This window comes from Colias eurytheme, chromosome 8, assembly GCF_061535395.1.
Source record: "Colias eurytheme isolate Ceu_HAF_F1 chromosome 8, ilColEury1 Martin Lab GWU primary, whole genome shotgun sequence".
Classification (NCBI taxonomy): Eukaryota; Metazoa; Arthropoda; class Insecta; order Lepidoptera; family Pieridae; genus Colias; species Colias eurytheme.
The window spans coordinates 6,164,047-6,184,525 of NC_142987.1; the positions used below are offsets into that span (position 1 = coordinate 6,164,047).

The window sequence follows — 20,479 nt, forward strand, 5'->3', positions numbered from 1 at the left end:
ATGGAGCATAATATTCAAACAACGAAACGAGATGAACAATATCCGTTGCTTAAAGTAGAAAATGCTGACGGCGGGGGAGACAGTAAGCCTCCATCACAAGCGGTTCCAACTATTGTGACGACAGGGTGGAATGTTACTTGTACACCAAAACAGTCCTGGTTTGACAGATGGCCAGGTAAAGCAATTACAAAGACTCTTATTATACCTACTATATTGTAGGCTATCAATGTATGAACTAAATTTCTTATTATTATTTTCAGAGTTCATGTCTGCCTGCTGGATGACCCTTATATTATTGGCAATATCATTTCTCGTATTTTACGCTTTAGGTATGAGTGCCTATCGACGCCAACCAGTTGTCGTTTTCAAGTGCAACAATTCGAAGCCAGCTAGCGATGTATATTTTCATAGCATTATATCAAGATCTCAGAGTTTCTTACCGAGGTTCTCACAATATCTCTCATCCATGGCCATGCAATATCCTAATCTGCGTTTCAATGTTTATTTTCTCATTGACGACTCGCTACCTGCGACGTTGCAGAGCGGAAATCGTACAAGATTCTTCAAGAAACTCGTTCCTGCATTCCCTAGAACACTTAACATGATATTAGAACAAAGTACCAAACGAGAGATTCGGGATTTTCAGAGAAGATATCAAAACATAAATATAACGATAATGAATCTCAGTAAATATATGACAAAAACCCCACTTCGATACGTATGGAGAACTATACCTTTGTCCTACTTGCCATTTTACGCGCGAATTTTTTCCATTTGGCAAAATGGAGGTATCGCTTTTGATTTATCTACTTTTAATCATATCTATAACAATCATCAAGAAGTTAATCCAAAGATTAAAGCGATTTTAAAACAACACAATGATGGTATAGAAACAGACAAATACATAAGCATATTGAATTCAATGGATGTGGAAGATGAAAGTAAAATGTTTTCTTCGATCATAAATTTGATAAACCGTGTACTTAATCAGACAAGTTTATTTTTTGATACAGATATTACACCGGAGGTCAAACTCGTAGACTATACACCATTTATCAGAACTCATAGAAATAAACGAAATATAGAGGAAGTGAAAGTACAGAATATAAGCTCTAACCTGAATGGAAGTAACATCAATGGAAACAATATTACTGAACTTCCGGAAATATTGTCGAAAAATATTACAAATCAAATTAATATTAGCACTTCAAACAATACCGAGGATACCAATAATTTAACAAGCCCTTCATTCCCAAAGATAAAAGAATTGATGAAGTCAACAAATGAACTTCCAATCGCCCAAAAATTAGACTCGTCCGCTGAATTTCCAGAAATGTCGATATTTTATTACTTTACTGTATTTGATGACATTGATCCTCTTTACCCATTGCCTTTTGCGCCTATAAAAAGTGAAGCAAATCATAATGATCCTCCGATGAAAATTACTGAGTTCAAGAAGCTAACGAAACAGAGTAAGCCAATGACCAATCATCTTTCTATAAGTTATGACGGTTTATTTGTTGCAGCGCCTCTGCGATATCATCCATTCTTAGCACAATTACTTTCTACCGGCTGTAAAAGAGTAAACCCTAAGATTGCCATCGACGACACTCTTATGAATCAATGTTCTGTCTTTATAAGAGATGACGTGTACTGTGATAATATTCATATTATGAATAGCATTTTCTAATTACTCCATTCCTCTTATTTTCCGACTAATGTTTACTTTAATATTTTGTAATTTAATTTCGAAATTATTGTTGTTTGTGTGGTTTAGAGTTAAATATATAATATACTTAGTATGTATACAATATGTTTTTCATTTATTTGCCATGGAATTTGAAATTCTGAATTGGTGTACCTACGAATCTAAATTACAAGATTATGTCGTGCCAGGAATTAAAGTTTTATTACACGTTACTGTAGAATAGATCAAATTTTGAGTAAATAAATAAACAAATATTTCAGGACATTTTCACACACGACACGATTTCGTAAGTTTATATTTTGTAGGAAGTACGAATCTCTGAATTTTGGTTCGCTAGGAACCTGGCAAGAGCTAACTACGTTGTGGTTATAATATTATTATTGTTGAGTTACAAAAACTACATTTTTATTGATATCCGTTATTCCGGGTCTAATCTGGATCCGGGGAGATGGGTAGCTGGAGTTATATTCATAAACTAGCTTCCACCCACGACTTTGTACGTGCATCCCCGTTTTTCCCCGTACCCGGAAGAATTTCGGGAAATCCTTTCTTAGCGGATGCCTACTAGTCCGGGATACATCGCCCATTTTTGCAAGTGATTACTATCAAGCTAATTTTTCGTGAGTAGCTTTATTTTGATGAGATGCCCAATAATTTAATGTACAAAACTCTCGATTGTGGTAGCTACCAGAGGAAACAAGGATAAAATATTTTGATTTGATGGTTCTCAAATATTAATTACTAACTGAATGTTTTTTTTTTTGTTCAATCTCAAGATAATTATCTAAATTATTCGAAAAAATATTAATCCTACAAAATCTATGGTTTGATCAAAGAGTCCCCCTTTCCAATGTGTATCGATAACGAAGTCATCATAAATGATTACTAACCAGCTGATTTTTTTATTTTCACTTATTTAATACTTATATAATTCAACAGACATATTGTCCTACAAATTGCGTAATAAATATTTGAGAACCGTCAAATCAAAAATTTTTATCTTTGTTACCTCTGTTAGCTACCACAATCGAGAGTTTCGTACATGAAATTATTGGGCATCTCATCAAAATAAAGCTACTCACGAAAAATTAGCTTGATAGTAATCACTTGCAAAAATGGGCGATGTATCCCGGACTATACGTCCTAACATCTACCTGCATGCCAAATTTCAGCCCGATACGTCCAGTGGTTTGTCTGTGCGTTGATAGATCACTATATCAGTCACCTTTGAGTTTTATATATATAGATATTTGTTTCGAATTACATTCACAAAATAAGTAGGTATTGTTTTAATAAAATGAGCACGATAGGTATGATGGGTATTATATGATCAAGGGTATTATTATATTGTTATGATTGTTGTTAAATGTATATTTATTAACTAGCAAGTACCTATGTGTATCTATGTTCTTTGGAATGGCAAACTAAATTGTTTGTAAATTTGGCGGATTCTGTCATGCCTACTGATCAAAACGTATAAAAATCATATCTTTTTTGGAGGTTTTTTGTAATATATCAGAGAATACTTATTTTAGATATATATTTTTATTTTATACCTACATTAAATAAGTTAGTACAAGTGTTCATGATGAAGTTACCGTTCCATATAATTATATCGCCGATTCTGAAGCCATATTTCGGTCACACTAAATTATTTTGCCAACATCCCACGTTTTCTGCTAGCATTTTCTACACATATTTTTATGGTGTTGTCGGTTTGGTAAAGTTTTTATTAATAAATAATAATTCCTTACAATGTAATTATAATCCTTTGATTTATTATTCATATTTTCAGTGCTTGAGTGTACATAATTTAAAGCTTCATTTAGGGAAAATGCCGCTTGATACTTCTGGTACTTCAGTTCCTTCCTTTTCTCGAGATGCGATGTTAGTACACGACCTCCAAATTATTGCGACTTCACTCGGATTAATACAATACGCGTGTCTGATACTAGGATGTTTTACTGTAAGTTTTAAATATAAATTGAGACTAGTGAACTTAGGCTGAAGTCTGAGATAGTGAACTGAAAAAGAAAAGTTTTATACATATACATATTATATAGATTAATATATTATGTTACAAATAGTATCGAGTACCTAGCGATTTTGATAATTCGAATCGATATAATACAGTTACATTACAGCTTAGCATTACAGTTACGCCTGCAGTTGTTAATTAAATGTGTTTTTATCTTATCGAATCGTATTTCTTTTTTCAGGAGAATCCAGGCCTATTCTTGCCACATCTTGCCGGTCAAATCGTGGCGGTCATTTTAAAGATAATAAATGTTTGTCTCCTTGTAGCTAACATGAATATGAAGTCTTTGGGAAAATTGCGAGATAAAGTGGCATCTATTGTAGTTATGACTTTCAATTGGCTTCAAGAGTTTTGTGTTTTCAGACAATATTTGTGCGTGTGCGATCTGTAATGTTATTAACTTAAGACAATGTAAATACACTTTTATTAAGTTATCGTACTGTTTATAGAATAAATTTTATGAATAAAATACAAATTATACAGTCAGAATATTTTGTCGATGTAGGTACCTATCCTTGTTCAGTCTACTGTGGTTGAGATGTACTTTAGAATTGAACGAGAGTGACTTTGCCTTCGAATACTTATTAATTTAAAGTGAGAGGACATACTTTATATTATGCCATGCAAAAGAAAATAATGAACTTTCTCAATTAAAGGCCGACAATACACCCACTTTTATAATGCATCTTGGTGGTGTCGATCAACTCTGTACATCTGTTTACTAGCAAATTCTTACACCCGCAATCATTATAAAAGCATTAATAAATAAATAAACTAGTAACTTTTTATAGACTAGAAAATTAGGAGAAAAGACGATACAGATATATTGTTATTTATGGTTAAAACAAAAGATCATTGAACAGTCATAATGACTGACAATGCCAGTTCCGTACACGGCGTTATGTAATATTTTTAGAACCCATACACAGCAACCTCTCAATTTAATTCCAATGAAGTTCAATACATGCTAAATGAGTTAAAATCCTATACCGCTTCATCGTGGTTGTGGGCGTCATGATGGAAACAGAGAGCAACGCACTTATAGAGCAGTTAATAACAAAACACGAAAACCGAGCAAATGTGAGTATCAATAAATAGATCCTTTAGTTAGAAGCATTAAAAGTACTTTAATTAATAATAAATCTTGCTAATATTTAGTCTCTTGTTTTTGTCTTTCTTTCGCGTAGCATCGGAACGGTTGTATGATTGTTATGTCCAGAGGCGGCTCGTGACAAAATTTTATGGGTGTTCACTTGAAATAAAACACTGAAAATACATGGTGTAAAGCAGTACATTTATCAAAAAAATTACTTATAAAGGAAATACCTACATACACGTCTTTCTTTTTGGTGTGCAAAAATATCTATAACTTAAAGCGACAAGACATTCGTAAATATCTGTTGTTGCTTTCATCACAACCACACAACCACGGTTTTTTTTACATATTGTTCAGATTTAAACACACGCGTATATGTTTTCGTTTTTGTCGTACATTTTTGCGTAAGATCAAGTTCAGGCCGTGGCGGTCCCTTAGGGCGTTTGTCCACTACAAGGAATTTTACGGTCCGGCATTCCGATTTTTTACGGTCCGGTATGGCACGCAATTAATCCAAATACTAGCTTGTGCACTATACGTAATTTTACTGTCCGACATTTTACTTTTCCCTATTCCGGATGGTTTTTTGAGTTTACGAGTCGCTGTAGGTATAATTGTTTTCGAATGCCCACTTGCTTGGATTTTACTCTTTTTATTGCATATTCCAATTGAAAGCAAGCTCTTGTTTTACTTTCTTTTAGCTGGCAATGAGATTTGAGAAGTCGGTATTGTTATTTTATACTAGCTTTCCGCCTGCGGCTTCGCCCGCGTTTTCAAAGAAAAACCCGCATAGTTCCCGTTCCCGTGGGATTTCCGGGATAAAACCTAGCCTATGTTACTCGTGGATAATGTAGCTTTCGAATGGTGAAAGAATTTTTAAAATCGGTCCAGTAGTTTATGAGCCTATTCATTACAATCAAACAAACAAACAAACAAACAAACAAAGTTTTCCTCTTTATAATATTAGTGTAGATACATTGACCAAGCATTGACCTATAATTATTATCTAAGTAAGTGTTGGTAAGTTAAAGTTCAAGTGGGAATAGATTTAGCTCCTCGTCACCGTTAAAATAAATAAGTGAAACACGCATTTTAAATGTCTTACGGAACTTTACTTTTTATTATAACGAAGTAATATAATATTTCACCTTCTATATTTTTAATCGTTTCTTGTAAAATGCAAAAACAATCATTTATGATAGCATAATACCGCAAAACTTCCTTGAACTGTACCGCACTGATCCGAGTAAAGACGGACAGGTGCACAAGCAATTCATCGGTTTTTTCATGCCACACCGGACCGTAAAAAATCGGAATGCCGGACAGTAAAATTCCTTGTAGTGCACAAGCGCCCTTAGCTTTACATTCAAGCCGAATTTGTAACGTTTTATCACACTTTTTAATGAACGCCACATTATAATTATTGTTCATTTTAACACTCACAAGTAATACTGATAAGTACAGGCTATTTCAACACGTATTTTATAATTTTAATTAGAAAATTGCATGAATCGCGCGCGTGCATTGAAGTTGACTCGAGAGTCGAGTGTTTGTTTATATTATAGACGTAGCAACTGGCAACGTCGCAATCGCTGTCCTGCCGGGCGGTAAAAACGAACCGGCAACGTTTGCGGGTGCGGCGCTCCGAATTTTGCTACTTTTCCATAGAAAATCTTTTGTTTCACGCGCAGGGCTCTGGCAAAACCCTCTCTTTCACTCCTATTGGATTTCGTATTAGGAAATGTACTAAATCTTTTTTCATTGGAGCGCAATCGTGAGCGCACCGCTTCGCGCGTTACATAATACAGTAGGTATTATACAGGTGTATGGGATGATGGAATGATGGATATATTCATTGGTATTAACAGTAGTTTTAAAGATTACGATTGATTTTAAATAGTAATCGTCGTCGTGTCAGCCGTGGGACGTCCACTGCTGGACAAAGGCCTCCCTCAGGGTTTTCCACCACGACCGGTCACCGGCGGCCTGCATCCAGCGGCTCCCTGCCACTCGGACCAGGTCGTCTGTCCATCTTGTGGGTGGACGTCCCACGCTCCGTCGTCCAGTACGTGGTCTCCATTCGAGAACCTTTCTGCCCCAACGGCCATCGGTTCTGCGGGCTATGTGCCCAGCCCATTGCCACTTCAGCGTGCTAATCCGGCGAGCTATGTCGGTGACACCGGTTCTCCTACGGATCTCCTCATTTCTGATTCGATCTCGTAGGGAAACTCCGAGCATAGCCCTTTCCATAGCACGTTGAGCGACGCTGAGTTTGTGCACAAGGCCCAGGGTTAGAGACCACGTTTCTGTACCGTATGTCATCACCGGCAACACACATTGCTCGAAGACTTTGGTCTTCAGGCACTGAGGGATTTTGGACGAAAAGATGTTATGTAACTTCCCGAACGCTGCCCATCCGAGTCGGATTCGACGATTGACCTCTTTCCCGAAGTTGGACCTGCCTAATTGGACGGTTTGTCCGAGGTAGACATATTCGTCAACAACTTCGAGAATAGAGTTTCCAACAGAGACCGGAGTGGGCACAACATGGACATTTGACATGATTTTCGTCTTGTCCATGTTCATGCTAAGGCCCACTTGTTGTGAAACTCTGTAGAGGTCATCGAGCATTGTATTAAGATCTTCCAGGGATTCTGCCATGACTACGATGTCGTCGGCAAATCGAAGATGAGAGATGTACTCGCCATTGATATTGATGCCAAGTCCTTTCCATTCTAGGAGTTTAAAGGCATCTTCCAAAGCAGCGGTAAAAAGTTTTGGTGATATCACGTCTCCTTGTCTGACACCGCGCTGCAAAGGAATCGCCCCTGTACACTGTTCTTGTACTCGGACTGACATGGTGGCGTGTTCGTACAAACTTCTCAATACTTCGATATACCGATAGTCAATGCGGCACCGCTGGAGAGACCTTAATACGGCCCAGGTCTCGATCGAATCGAAGGCTTTTTCATAGTCCACAAACGCTAAGCATAATGGCAAATTATACTCCTCGGTCTTCTGTATAATTTGCCGCAGCGTATGGATGTGGTCTATGGTGCTAAAGCCTTTACGGAAACCGGCTTGTTCGGGAGGCTGGAAGTCATCTAACCTGCGTTCGAGACGATTCGTGATAACCCTTGAAAACAGCTTATAAACATGACTCAGAAGTGATATCGGTCTGTAGTTCTTCAGTAGGGTCTTGTCTCCCTTCTTGAAGAACAGAACGACCACACTCCTGCTCCATGCTTCAGGCGTTGTGCCCTCGAGTAGAACGGAATTAAATAGCCTCTGGAGCATTCTGAGGATTGGTTTTCCACCCGCTCTCAGAAGCTCAGAGGTGATTCCATCCTCACCCGGCGCCTTGTTGTTCTTAAGCTGTTTCAGAGCTATCCTAATCTCGTACAGGCTGATGTCCGGGATATCTTCGGTGAAATGTCGGGTTAGTCGGGCTCTTGGGTCTTTCGCCGGACCAGAAACAGGCTTGGCAACTGAGGTGTAAAGCTGCCGGTAGAATCTCTCGACCTCTCCCAAAACCTCTGACTTGGCCGACACCACTACGCCACGATCTGTCTTCAGCTTCGTCAGCTGGCTCTGCCCAATAGACATATCTCTTGCAAACACTTTCGAGCCTTGGTTTCGCTTAATCGCTTCCTCAATACTTGCAGTATTAAAGGAGCGTATGTCGTGTCGCAGAGATTTCGATATCTGTCTATTGAGCTGCCTATATGACTTAGCATCTTCAGATGTGCGCAGTGGCATAGAGCGCCGGTCTGCCATAAGTTTGAGAGTTTGGTCGGAGAGTTTTTGCGGATTTGTTTTACGCCGGGTCTTAAAGTGGGACCCAACCGCGCGGATAGTTTCTACCAGCCTGTTATTTAGATCGTCCACAGAAACGCTACTGTCGAGGCAAGCGAAGCGATTTTGTAGTTCGAGTTGAAAGCTCTCGGGGTTTTGGATTTGCGCATGAGAAGGACGGAGCGTAGACTTCATCAGACGTGATCTTTCACGTTTGACATTAATATTCAAGATGCCTCGTACCATTCGGTGATCGCTTCCGGTTTTCACCCTATGGATCACGGAGACATCTTTGAATATTTGCCTTTTCGTGGTCATAATGAAGTCTATCTCATTTTTTGTCTTCCCGTCGGGGCTGAGCCAGGTCCACTTCCTGTGGGTCGGTTTCTGGAAGAAGGAGTTCATCATAAAAAGACCTTCCTTCTCCAGAAAGTCCGCTAGTCTCTGGCCCCTTGGGTTGCGCTGCCCAAATCCAAATTGCCCCACTCTCAACTCATCATCGCCTCTCTTACCCAGCTTTGCGTTGAAATCTCCCATCACAACATTGAAGTGGGTTTTCGAGGTATGTATGGCTCTACTTACGTCCTCATACATAACTTCCACTTCTTCATCGGAGTGAGCCGAGGTCGGTGCGTAAACCTGTATGACCTTCAACGAATATCTTTGAGATATTCTGAGTATAAGGCACGCTACCCTGCTCGACACACTCTCGATGCTTACGATGTTGTTGACGAGAGATTTGTGAACGATAAACCCGATTCCACCTTGGGACTGTTGGTCGCCCTCCCGGTAGAAGAACAAATTACCAGACGTCAACGTTATCGTGTCCTCCCCCTGTCTTCGGACTTCAGATAACCCTATGACATCCCATCGTAATTTGCTCAGTTCCTCTTCCAGCTCAACAATCTTTTCATCCGTCCTCAAAGTGCGTGCATTATATGTTACCAGGGCCAGGGGTCGTCGGGAGTGGTAGCCGGATCTCATCCGGTGATTCTTAGCACCCCTTGCCCCGCCGTTACCATGGCCGCTACCGTAGCCAGGAATAGCGGGGCTGCCGGGTACTAGGGGCCTGGTTGAGGGTGTACTCATCATGAGGGGTATGATGCCATACTCGCCACGCTTGGCAGGCGGGTTGGCGAGCGCAGTGGATATTAATGTCTAGTTAAGTCGCGGAACGCTGCTGCCCGTCCCGGTTAGGTATCCCTTAGTCGCCTCTTACGACACCCACGGGTAGAGATGGGGAGGTGCTATTCTTAAACCGGCACCACACGGTTAATGTTAATATATAGAATATAAATAGTAATAATTAATGTTAATAATTAAATTAAGGAGTATGATTTTATTATAATTATTTATGGGAGTTCACTGCACCAGCTAGGGTTGCCAACACTTCATCATCAAAATATAGTATTTTCCAAAATAAAGTGTAAAAAATATAGTACATTTAAAAAATATATAGTATTTTATGGGAAAAACAAAAAAATAGACAAATATATATTTCTTCTTTTAAGCCTTAATTCACCCATAGTCGGGTAAGGCCTCCTCATGTTTTTTCCACTCTTTGCGGTCTTTGGCCAGACGCATCCAAGATTTACCCGCTGTACTAGAAATATCGTCGGACCACCGTGCTTTCGGTTTGCCTGGCTTACGTCGACCACTCCATGGTCTCCATTCCATATTTATTTTTATAAAAACTATATTTTTGCACTTCTTGCACTGTGTAACAGCTTTTTTAACCGACTTCAAAAAAAAGGAGGAGGTTATCAATTCGGCCAGTATAATTTTTTTTTTATGTATGTACACCGATTACTCCGAGGTTTCTTAACCGATTTACGTGATTCTTTTTTGTTCGGTGCGGGATGGTGTCGAATTGGTCCCATAAAAATTTTATTCCGATAGGCCCAGTAGTTTTTATTTTATGAGCATTTTTGTCTGTACTCGATGACTTAATTGATCCACTTCCCGGTGACCGATTGAGCTGAAATTTTGTATACGTATGTAAATTGGATAGCGATGAAAAATTATCATGACAGAGAGCTGATTTGATGACGGAATCGGAAGGTGGCCATAGGAACTTAGTAATATATTGACTCAACTTTATCGAGATTGGGCTCGTTTGATTCGTGTTGAAAAATACACTAAAAAGTATTAAATAAAAATAACTGCGTTAAAAACAACCGACATCAAACCTATTTAATAAATATAGCACATCTAAATAATATGTAGTAATGATATCGAATCTTTTTTATTTTGTACTTTTTCATTTTTGAAGTCGGTTGTTTCGCAGTTATTTTTATGTTTAAAATAAGTGTCAAGCTTCTTGTCACATTCAATTTTTAAATTAATATAAATCAAAAGCTCATTTTTTATTAATGATACCTGCCACAGAATGATACACTACTTCTGTTTCTTTCTTCTCGCCACTGGTATATGCGCAATAGGTTATATGACTTAGCCATATTTTTTTAATGAATGATTTGTTTGTAACATTTGTCGGTGTTGAAAATATAGTATTTTTGCGTACTATATATGTTTTCAACAGTATATAGTACGCAGACCCGAAATATAGTACAATACTATATATTATAGTACGGTTGGCAACCCTAGCACCAGCGCTCCTTAGGGCGAGCCGCCTCTGGTTATGTCTAAAAAATAAAGATGCTCTATTCTCAACATAGGATATCTACGTATCACGCGGTGAATCATGTCATTCTCATGAGAAATTGCTTTCCTACTTTTTATATTTAACGTTGTTAATTTTAATGTTTAAATGCAGCTAAATTCAACAAACACGGAAAGCAACGACGGTGTCCGGGTCAAACTGAGAGCGTTGCTAGTAGCACTTTTAGGCGTGTCTATGTCCGCTTGTGCCTTCGCCTCACAGCCCGTGGAATTGGAGCTGGACGATGAAGACGTCGCTCAAAAGCTTAATAATGTCAGCTTTGCTAGGCGGTATGTAGTGTCTACTATTTATTGTATGTAGAGCTAGGTATTATTTTATAATAATTACCGACTGCCGCCCTATTGCAAAAGCATTACGTTGATATTACGCATATAATACTACATACAAAATATTATTGTTGTGTATTCCTATGATATATCTTCTTGCATTTCCTCTCTCGCCAGGTTGCCTGGTAGAGATTGCTGTTTAGCAATAAGGCCGCCTTTTGGGCAAATTATGCTTTTGTATTTCTACTTCTTTTTGCATACTATTGTTTTCTCATATTTTATTCAATAAAGAATTATAAATAAATAAAATAAATAAATAAATAAAATATATCATATAACTACCTACCTACTAACTATGTACTTTCAAATTTCGATGTAGTTACCGATTTGTATTTGTACCAGTCAACTAGCTTATTCAGTTGTCAGCAAAATCAGCCAAATTTATATTAAACTCAACGATTTTGATTATTTACTCTAATAATAATCAAACGGTACCTACGCACGTAGTAGGTAACTATATTTAAGCAATCTCTGATATTCAGGCCGCTACATGAAAGGTGCTGTTTAACATAGAAACATAGATATTAACTGAATGCGTAATCGAGCTACTTGTATGCGATATGGCTTATCATATAAACAAGATTTTTATATTATTTTATAGCATTACAAAACCAACAATAAGATTAGTCATGGGGTACGGGAAATTGAGTGCCTTCGTCACCGCTGCTACATCCCTATTGCTGCTGATTGCCGTAATGTCAAAGGTAAATTAACGATTTTGTCAAAATATTGAGCTTATACCTAAGCTTCAACTGAAAACAATTATGGTGAAACAAAATATTCTTCTTTCTTTAATGCGAGTCTAAGAGCCAGCGCGCACGAGCAACTTTGTCTCCGCAACTATTTTGTCCCCGCAACTATTTTGTCTCTCCACCCATGTGCTAGTATGAAAGTGCGCGTACGTAGCGACGCAACTCCCCATACAATTGATGGGAGAGTCAAAATAGTTGCGGAGACAAAGTTGCTCGTGCGCGCTCGCTCTAACACAACTTTTTATCTTCCGACAAAAATGGGGGGTTGTTATAAGTTTAACGTATCTATCGTTGAATCCGTTAACGCTCTCATATGATATGTAACTACCGATTTTTACTTTAGCGTTTAGAATTATCATAGATATCTATATATATATAAAACTCAAAGGTGACTGATATAGTGATCTATCAACGCACAGCCCAAACCACTGGACGTATCGGGCTGAAATTTGGCAGATGTTAGGACGTAGGCATCCGCTAAGAAAGTATTTCCCGAAATTCTTGCGGGAACGGGCAAAAACGGGGATGCACGTACAAAGTCGTGGGCGGAAGCTAGTATACTATAATACTTTACCTACAGCTAGTAATATAATTAAACCCTCGTCTGTCGGAACACAGATCTGAGCCAAAAATTTTGTACCCGTTGTCTGTCGTGGCACAGATCTGTGCCAAATCATCGCCGGTTGGAAATTAGCTCATTGTAACGCAAATATAGTTCAAATCTGCTTAAACGACTATTTAGTTGATAGCTTATGAATTACTGAATATTTAAAGCCCATCACTTAATAATTTGACCGATAAATATTCGAAATATAACAGTAATTATGTCATACTTTAGTCGAGTAACTTTTAAATTTTAAAGTTTTAAAAAATGTAAAATTTTGCGGAAAGTTGATAAACGGTAAGTATTTATTGTTCTTTTTATTATTATTCACTATATATCCTAATGTTTATGTGCCGAAATAATGAAAATTACCAATAATTATACCACAAATAATGGCTCCAAATATGTATCTACCATTTCACTGTACGTTGCTTAGTTTTTGACCCCTGGTTAATCGTATTTTATTTTTAATATTTTATTTGTTTTTTACATCATTTTACAAGAAATTTTATGAAGATTTTTATAATATAATTCAAAATTTGATACTGTTTTCCATTTTAAAGATATTTCGTTTTCAATTCAGAACCGACAATAATTTCCCCGTAAAATTCGCGTACAGTATGTTCGCATATTGTATGAAATTGAAAAATTTAATTGTTCGTCTTCAATTAAATTTTTCAATTTCATACAATATAAAATGTACATATGTTTTGTTTATATTGATGGGTATCGTTTTTGTGGTATTTATTGTCCTCAGGTTTAATACGATATAATCAACTATACAAATTATAGTCCGTAACCTCTATGGAATTCCTTTAATTTTAGTATATTATGGTTAAAAGTGTAAATTATATGCTGGAAAAATAGTAAAAAAAACCTACATCGGGAACAATGGTTTTCACTATGACCTATATATAGGACAAAGTGACTATGTTACTATGTAATTTGTGTAGGACAAACTGGAAAAGAAATTTAACACATTAATAATTGTACAACATATTCTTACCTTAATACAAATGCAACATATTATTTTTTATTGGGGAACCATATGTTTCTGAAAAAATAAAAAACCGGCCAAGTGCGAGTCGGACTCGCGCACCGAGGGCTTCGTACAAACTTATTTTTTTAATTATGCTGTAGGTATCTTTTAATTCATATTTTAGAATTCTTTATCTGTGCTATAAGACGTTGCTATTGTAAGTTTTTATAACCTTGCAAATGTCGAAAATTACGAAAATTTGCAGCATAAACGGTTGTATCTTTTGATTGCGTTGGCATATATTATGTTTGATTAACTGTTTTTATTTTGTTTTTCTGTCGTCTCACAATTTCAAAATGAACGACAACACGGGAGTTGTCATTTTTGAAACCCAGATAGTCCAAAGATGTTTTTACACATATTTTGGGGTTATTTCTTTAAAACTGGAAGAATGTTTTTTTAGAGTTTTGAACCTCAATACGATTCGCGCTTCAAGGACTCCGAACTAACCTACTTTTTATTATGTTTTAACTTTAAGTGTTTTTAGTGAATTTTTCTTTATCTGTGCTGTAAAACCTTGCTTTTAACCAAGTCCACTTAACTTTAGACCCGTAGGTTTTGATTCCCTTACTAGTAGTTGCGGTTTTCAGAATATGCCGCATATGAATATTATTTCTTCTGATTGCGTCTTAATCTTAAATGTATTATTAATCTGAGTTTTTAATGTGAATATCAAGTTAATACATGTAGCCGTTCATTAGTTGTAAGTTGAAATTATTATTTTTTTTATATAAAGTGTAATTTAAAAATCATGTTATTTGCGATTATTCTTATATCTGTTTTATAAAACATTGCTTTTTACCAAATTTAAAGATTTTATGTTCTTGGGGTTCTTGGTTTTTAAGGGTCCAGAACCCTAATAGGATCACGTCTGTTCATCCCATCTGCCCATCTGTCTGTCAAGACCCATTTTCACAGGAACGCGTGATGTGACATAAAACTGAAATTTATATTGATTACTTGAGTCGATTGAAGCTGTGAAAAAATCAAACTTATAAACCAACGCAATCAAAAGATAAAGCCGTTTATTAACTCAGGCCCCGGAATCACAGACACAATAGAAAATCTATTGTATCGGGGCTCAATGGGTTATGCTGCAAATTTCGACATTCGCAAGGGAATCGACACCTATAGGGTACTTTCCGTGTACGTAGAGTTTTGAAATTGGGGTAAAATAAGGTCTTATAGCGCAGATTGAAGAATAATTTCGAAAAACATAAAATTTCGGAGTTACAACATAATAAAAATGTTGTGTGGTTTTATGAAACCACGGTAAAAGTGAAACTGTTCGAACGGTTCCGAACACTGCCTTATACCTACTCGGCAGCCGACCGTCACGCGACATGCGCTACACAGACAAAAAGTTTGAGACGATGTAATAAAAGTTTCACTTTAAAAAATGGTTTGTTCGGAGCCCACGGTGTGGGAGTCCGACTCTCACTTGGCCGGTTTTTTATTCTTATGTACTATATGTAGTACATTCGTAGGCAGAATGTTAAAGATGTAGATCGCTGTCTGAAGATTATTTTTATTTGCATTCATGACTTTAAATAGCCTTGGAACATTATTTATTTAATAAAACGAATTAAATGCATCATTTGCAGTACGCCTGCAAATATAAATCTACCCTCTCATTTTGTAAATGACTAGCGATAACAATTATTGTATTTTTGCCTTTTGGTGTCATAACTGCTTCTATTACCCAGAAGAAGAATGCAATTTTTCTATTTGAAGATATCACATTGCTGTTTAAACTACATAATCAATAATAACTTATTTGTTAGGTAACCCTAAAATAAACTTCCGTCTTGATATTTTAATTTTCTTTCGAAAATAAAAATTTGTATTTGATAGAATAACCTTTTCTGATTCGTAAGCATTTGAGTATCAATAAAAGAGAATTCAAATGGATCCAAACAACGATTCTTATGGCAATGGAAGACAAGACACTCCAAGGCTTACTTTAACAATAGGACGTAACAGTATTTGAAATCAAGAAATATAACTCTGTATATTTTGTCAAATGAACAGATAATAATACTAACACGATTAGTGTTTGGGAATTTACAGCTTTTAATTCCTGATACCAGGATTCTTCATGAAATTCTACACATAACACGTCTTACTTTATTCCAATCAAAATATTTTTAAGTTTCATGCTGTTTGTGTACTATGGACTCCCTAAACTACTGAACCGATTTTAATACAATTTTACCGATTAGTTTATATCTTAATTACAATATGCTTGGAAATACTGCATGTATTGAAGTACAACCCTTTTAGCTAAACGATGTCCAAAATTTTTGTTTCCTCGGATATACAATAATGTCAACAAACATTGTAACATAACACTACTATCGAACTACACATGCAAGAAGGTCATAAATAAATGGTTACATACGCTGTCTTTTGAAGAAACCGAACAATTACTTAAAGGACCACTGAGCTGACACACACTATAACAATATGCCTTCACTCACAAACAATGACACACACACCCAACCACACACACTCACTCACACACACACACGAGAACACACACACACACGTAAACACACACACACACACGTAAACACACACACACTATCACGAACACGCGTACTGCAAACCGCAAAATAATGTACTTTGTTTTTCTTTTTTTTTATTAATTGTATTAACTTCCATTACATTAGATTATTTACCTACTTGTTAACTTCCTACTGTCCATAACATATGTATATAACCAAGAAGCGCAACTCAGGGTCCCAAGACACAAGTATTTCACTTAGTTTGGGACCCACTGTCTTACATTAATTGTAAATCATATAATGGACAAATAAATTTATTTCATTTCATTTATTTCATTTCATTTCATTTCAACTAGATTGGAGAGCGTTCATCACTTTCCTGATCACATTCAAGTGGAACCTCGTGGTAATAAATCGTCGTCTTGAGGCGGTCGTTGTGTCCGATGTATTATAAGAAAAAATGAACAGAAGTTAACGTTATTTATGCTAAGTTGCAAATATTCCTATTTATTGGCCAATATTGGCGTCAACACCACACATTACAACCACATGAGTATATAAATAGTACAGACACAAAAAGGTTCATAAGAATTTTTTTTTCTGTCAGTTAAGTAAAATTTATTTAAGTAAATATACATGTAGATGTATAATTGTTTATTTATTTTGAATCTTTAAGTTTATTGATTTTTAGGGTTCCGTAGCCAAAATGGCAAAAACGGAACCCTTATAGTTTCGTCATGTCCGTCTGTCCGTCTGTCCGTCTGTCCGTCTGTCACAGCCGATTTACTCGGAAACTATAAGTACTACAGTGATGAAATTTGATGGGAATATGTGTTGTATGAACCGCTACAAAAATATGACACTAAATAGTAAAAAAAAGAATTGGGGGTGGGGCCCCCCATACATGTAACTGAGGGATGAAATTTTTTTTTTCGATGTACATACCCGTGTGGGGTATCAATGGAAAGGTCTTTTAAAATGATATAAAGTTTTCTAAAAAACATTTTTCTTAAAGTGAACGGTTTTTGAGATATCAGCTCTCAAAGTCGTAAAAAGTATGTCCCCCCCCCTCTATTTTTATAACTACGGGGTATAAAATTCTAAAAAAAATAGAGGTGATGCATGCTAATTAACTCTTTCAACGATTTTTGGTTTGATCAAAGTATCTCTTATAGTTTTTGAGATAGGTTGATTTAACTGTAATTTATTATATTTGCTGCTACGGAACCCTTTGTGCGCGAGCCCGACTCGCACTTGGCCGGTTTTATCCTTAACATAAGCTGTATTTTATAAAAAATATTTAAAACTCGAATTTCCGAAATTTTTGATTTATACTTATAAGTATAAATCAAAAATTGTATAAATGTAACGGTTTATAATTAAGTTATGGTATAATTAAATGTAGATTTCACTTTTGTACAGCTTAGACATTTTTCTGTATGGATACAGTGCCTTTCGATTTGTAGTTGGACAACATTTCATTTTATAGGTACTGTACAATTTTCTAACCAAGGTGAATGGAAATAAAACAAATTATTGTGCACAAAGATCGTTTTAATAAAGACAACAAAACACTTATACAATTTGCAGAAAGAATTTCAATAGCGCCATTCAATGAGCGCGTGGCGCCATCTAATGTTAAACTTAGTACTATAACATATTTACTTATGCAACTTAAACATACCGCCCCCCATGGACCTAGTCCATAAAACAAAACTTAATGTTGATTGACAATTAAAATACATGTGTTGTAATACATTAAACCCTTTACCAGTAACACAATATTATTATACATCTATAAAGAAACATAAATTTATTTTTTAGCATTGCTATAGCATCACTTAGTAAGCCAATTTTAATTTAAACCATAATACATACTAGTATTTCATAAATGCCTAAAATATTTCAATACTTTGTTGTTGCTATAATTTATTACGTTTAATTATTTAATATGATTTGTTACAGTTAATTTGTCTTTTAGATTTAAATTTGTTAATGCAAAAAAAAAATAAAATGTGCAGCGTTTATTTTCACTTAGTACTTAAGGCAAATCACGAATATGAAAGGTAAGTTACAATTGTATATAATCACTCTGAATTTGGAATAAATATTAGTTTGGACAGAGGACGTTTGATAATGTGGCCCTTACATTTGAGGCTGCAAACGCGTGTAACCCCATCATGCCCAGGATGCTTCTCTACGATCACTCCATACAGCCATCGATATATATATACAGGTATATATACAGGTATATTATAATAATTAAGAGCATGAAAGAAAAAAAAGCATTTCTTCATAATGCTATTGTTACCACAAAAAATATTTTCTTAATCGCTAATTTTAAGAAAAAATAAATTAAAATTAAAATTGATGTGGAGACGTTATACATACAGACGTTAGAACAAAGTCCACCATATGAATGAAGTCATTTAGGAATTAGACTATTTTTAAACATTAATAAAAACCTAAATATTTTAAAAAAGTAAAAATTACTGTTAGTTTTTATCTAGTTTTGATTAAAATAAAAATTAAAAAAAAGTAGTAAAAATTTTTGAAATGTTCTAATTTTGGAGCAGACTGTAATGTCTGTATTTGTATGAACATATGTGGAGATCGCGTCCACTTATTTTTAAGCGTAAACGATGATATTCATACTCAACTTTCTCGAATTTTTATAAAATAAACCTATGTTTTTGTTATATTCACTCAAAAGATTGTCTATTCTAGTGTGAAAATACAAAAATAAAAATCTAAAATACCTTGATATTATTTTATTATGAGTATTTTTCTTAACAATGTCGTATTTTTTCAAAATGTGTGGGAAAAAATGGTTCTAATAAATAAAATAAACATGCCAGGGAGTAAGTAAGGTAACTAATATAAAGTTTGGTTATCTAGTTAGCATCAAAATTTACAAGAGTGTCACAGGTTAAAGTTTATATCACAAATTTTAATATCGAAAAAAATCGGCAAATCAGCGCCGACCGCTCGAATTTCTCCGACAGACAGCACCTTTTTGACGCGGCGCGCCGCGACAGCTGAGGGGTTAATAACTATTCATTATATTGAAGTGAAAACTTCTTTAGCGGCGTTGAGCACTTTTTCTGTAATGGGTATAAAATCTTAAACTCGCGTCAGGACACGTGACCTGATCGAAAAAGCGTAAGACGGATGCAATGGAGAGTAGACAGTTATCCCCTCTCTACTACGCCCGTTTTCACTTCTGTCGGCACTCCCGGAGTGCAACCCGTCTTTTTTTATCATTTATCTATGCTCTAGCGTTCATGGTGTCGTCGAGGCGCCCGCTGGTTAGCCGCGCCCGCGCTCCTCGTGACCGCGCTAGAAGCTACTTCCGACGCAAGCGACGCTATACTAGCCGCTCTGTTGCGCGGATCCGTCGAACCGTTGAGGATCGCACTACAGACGGTGGCCGCTTGCGTACTGATCACCGTGGAGATTTTGGTTTGGTTGGTTGGATTAAAAATCCTATTATTATAGGCATAAAGTTACTTTTTGTGTGCAACGCTGTCGTTCATATAGAAATATATTAGACTTAGGAAAGGAGTAGAATAAGTGGCAAGCTATGTTAGTGATAAAGAGCATTATCGAATGAATTTCATTTTGCTCTGGAAAGACGTCGTATAGCGCAGCACGGAAAGATATTATTAAGTAAACTGTAAAGTCCCTTTCATAATGTTTTTCGACTTCGGCGCCTTTGTGGTGATTTAAATCCACTATCACTATCTATCTATTGAGGATACTATATGATAAGGATATTTTTTATTTCAGGTTTTTTATCGCAAAATTCTTTGAATACAATCCATCTTTAACTCCGGACGAACCCAAGAAAGACGTGGTGATTGAACCAACTTCACAGTAAAGCAACTCGTTATCATGCAGATATTTTGTAAAATTATAATTTTATAAAATA

General features: G+C 36.1%; 3 protein-coding genes across 3 annotated transcripts; all 3 read left to right on the forward strand.

Annotated features, from left to right (window-relative positions):
* LOC149906545 (uncharacterized) lies at positions 1–1,690 on the forward strand. The gene is made up of 2 exons (XM_090105013.1): positions 1–175; positions 261–1,690. Exons 1-2 carry the CDS (start codon positions 1–3, stop codon positions 1,688–1,690), a joined length of 1,605 nt encoding a protein of 534 aa, XP_089961139.1.
* A 1,606-nt stretch (positions 1,691–3,296) lies between these two features.
* LOC149906546 (uncharacterized) lies at positions 3,297–4,137 on the forward strand. The gene is made up of 3 exons (XM_090104408.1): positions 3,297–3,428; positions 3,504–3,674; positions 3,928–4,137. Exons 1-3 carry the CDS (start codon positions 3,297–3,299, stop codon positions 4,135–4,137), a joined length of 513 nt encoding a protein of 170 aa, XP_089960534.1.
* Positions 4,138–11,407: 7,270 nt separating this feature from the next.
* Positions 11,408–20,438, forward strand: LOC149906547 (uncharacterized). Its single transcript, XM_090104435.1, has 4 exons — positions 11,408–11,589; positions 12,248–12,350; positions 19,828–20,015; positions 20,338–20,438. Exons 1-4 carry the CDS (start codon positions 11,408–11,410, stop codon positions 20,426–20,428), a joined length of 564 nt encoding a protein of 187 aa, XP_089960561.1. The 3' UTR covers positions 20,429–20,438.
* Positions 20,439–20,479: the final 41 nt, after the last annotated feature.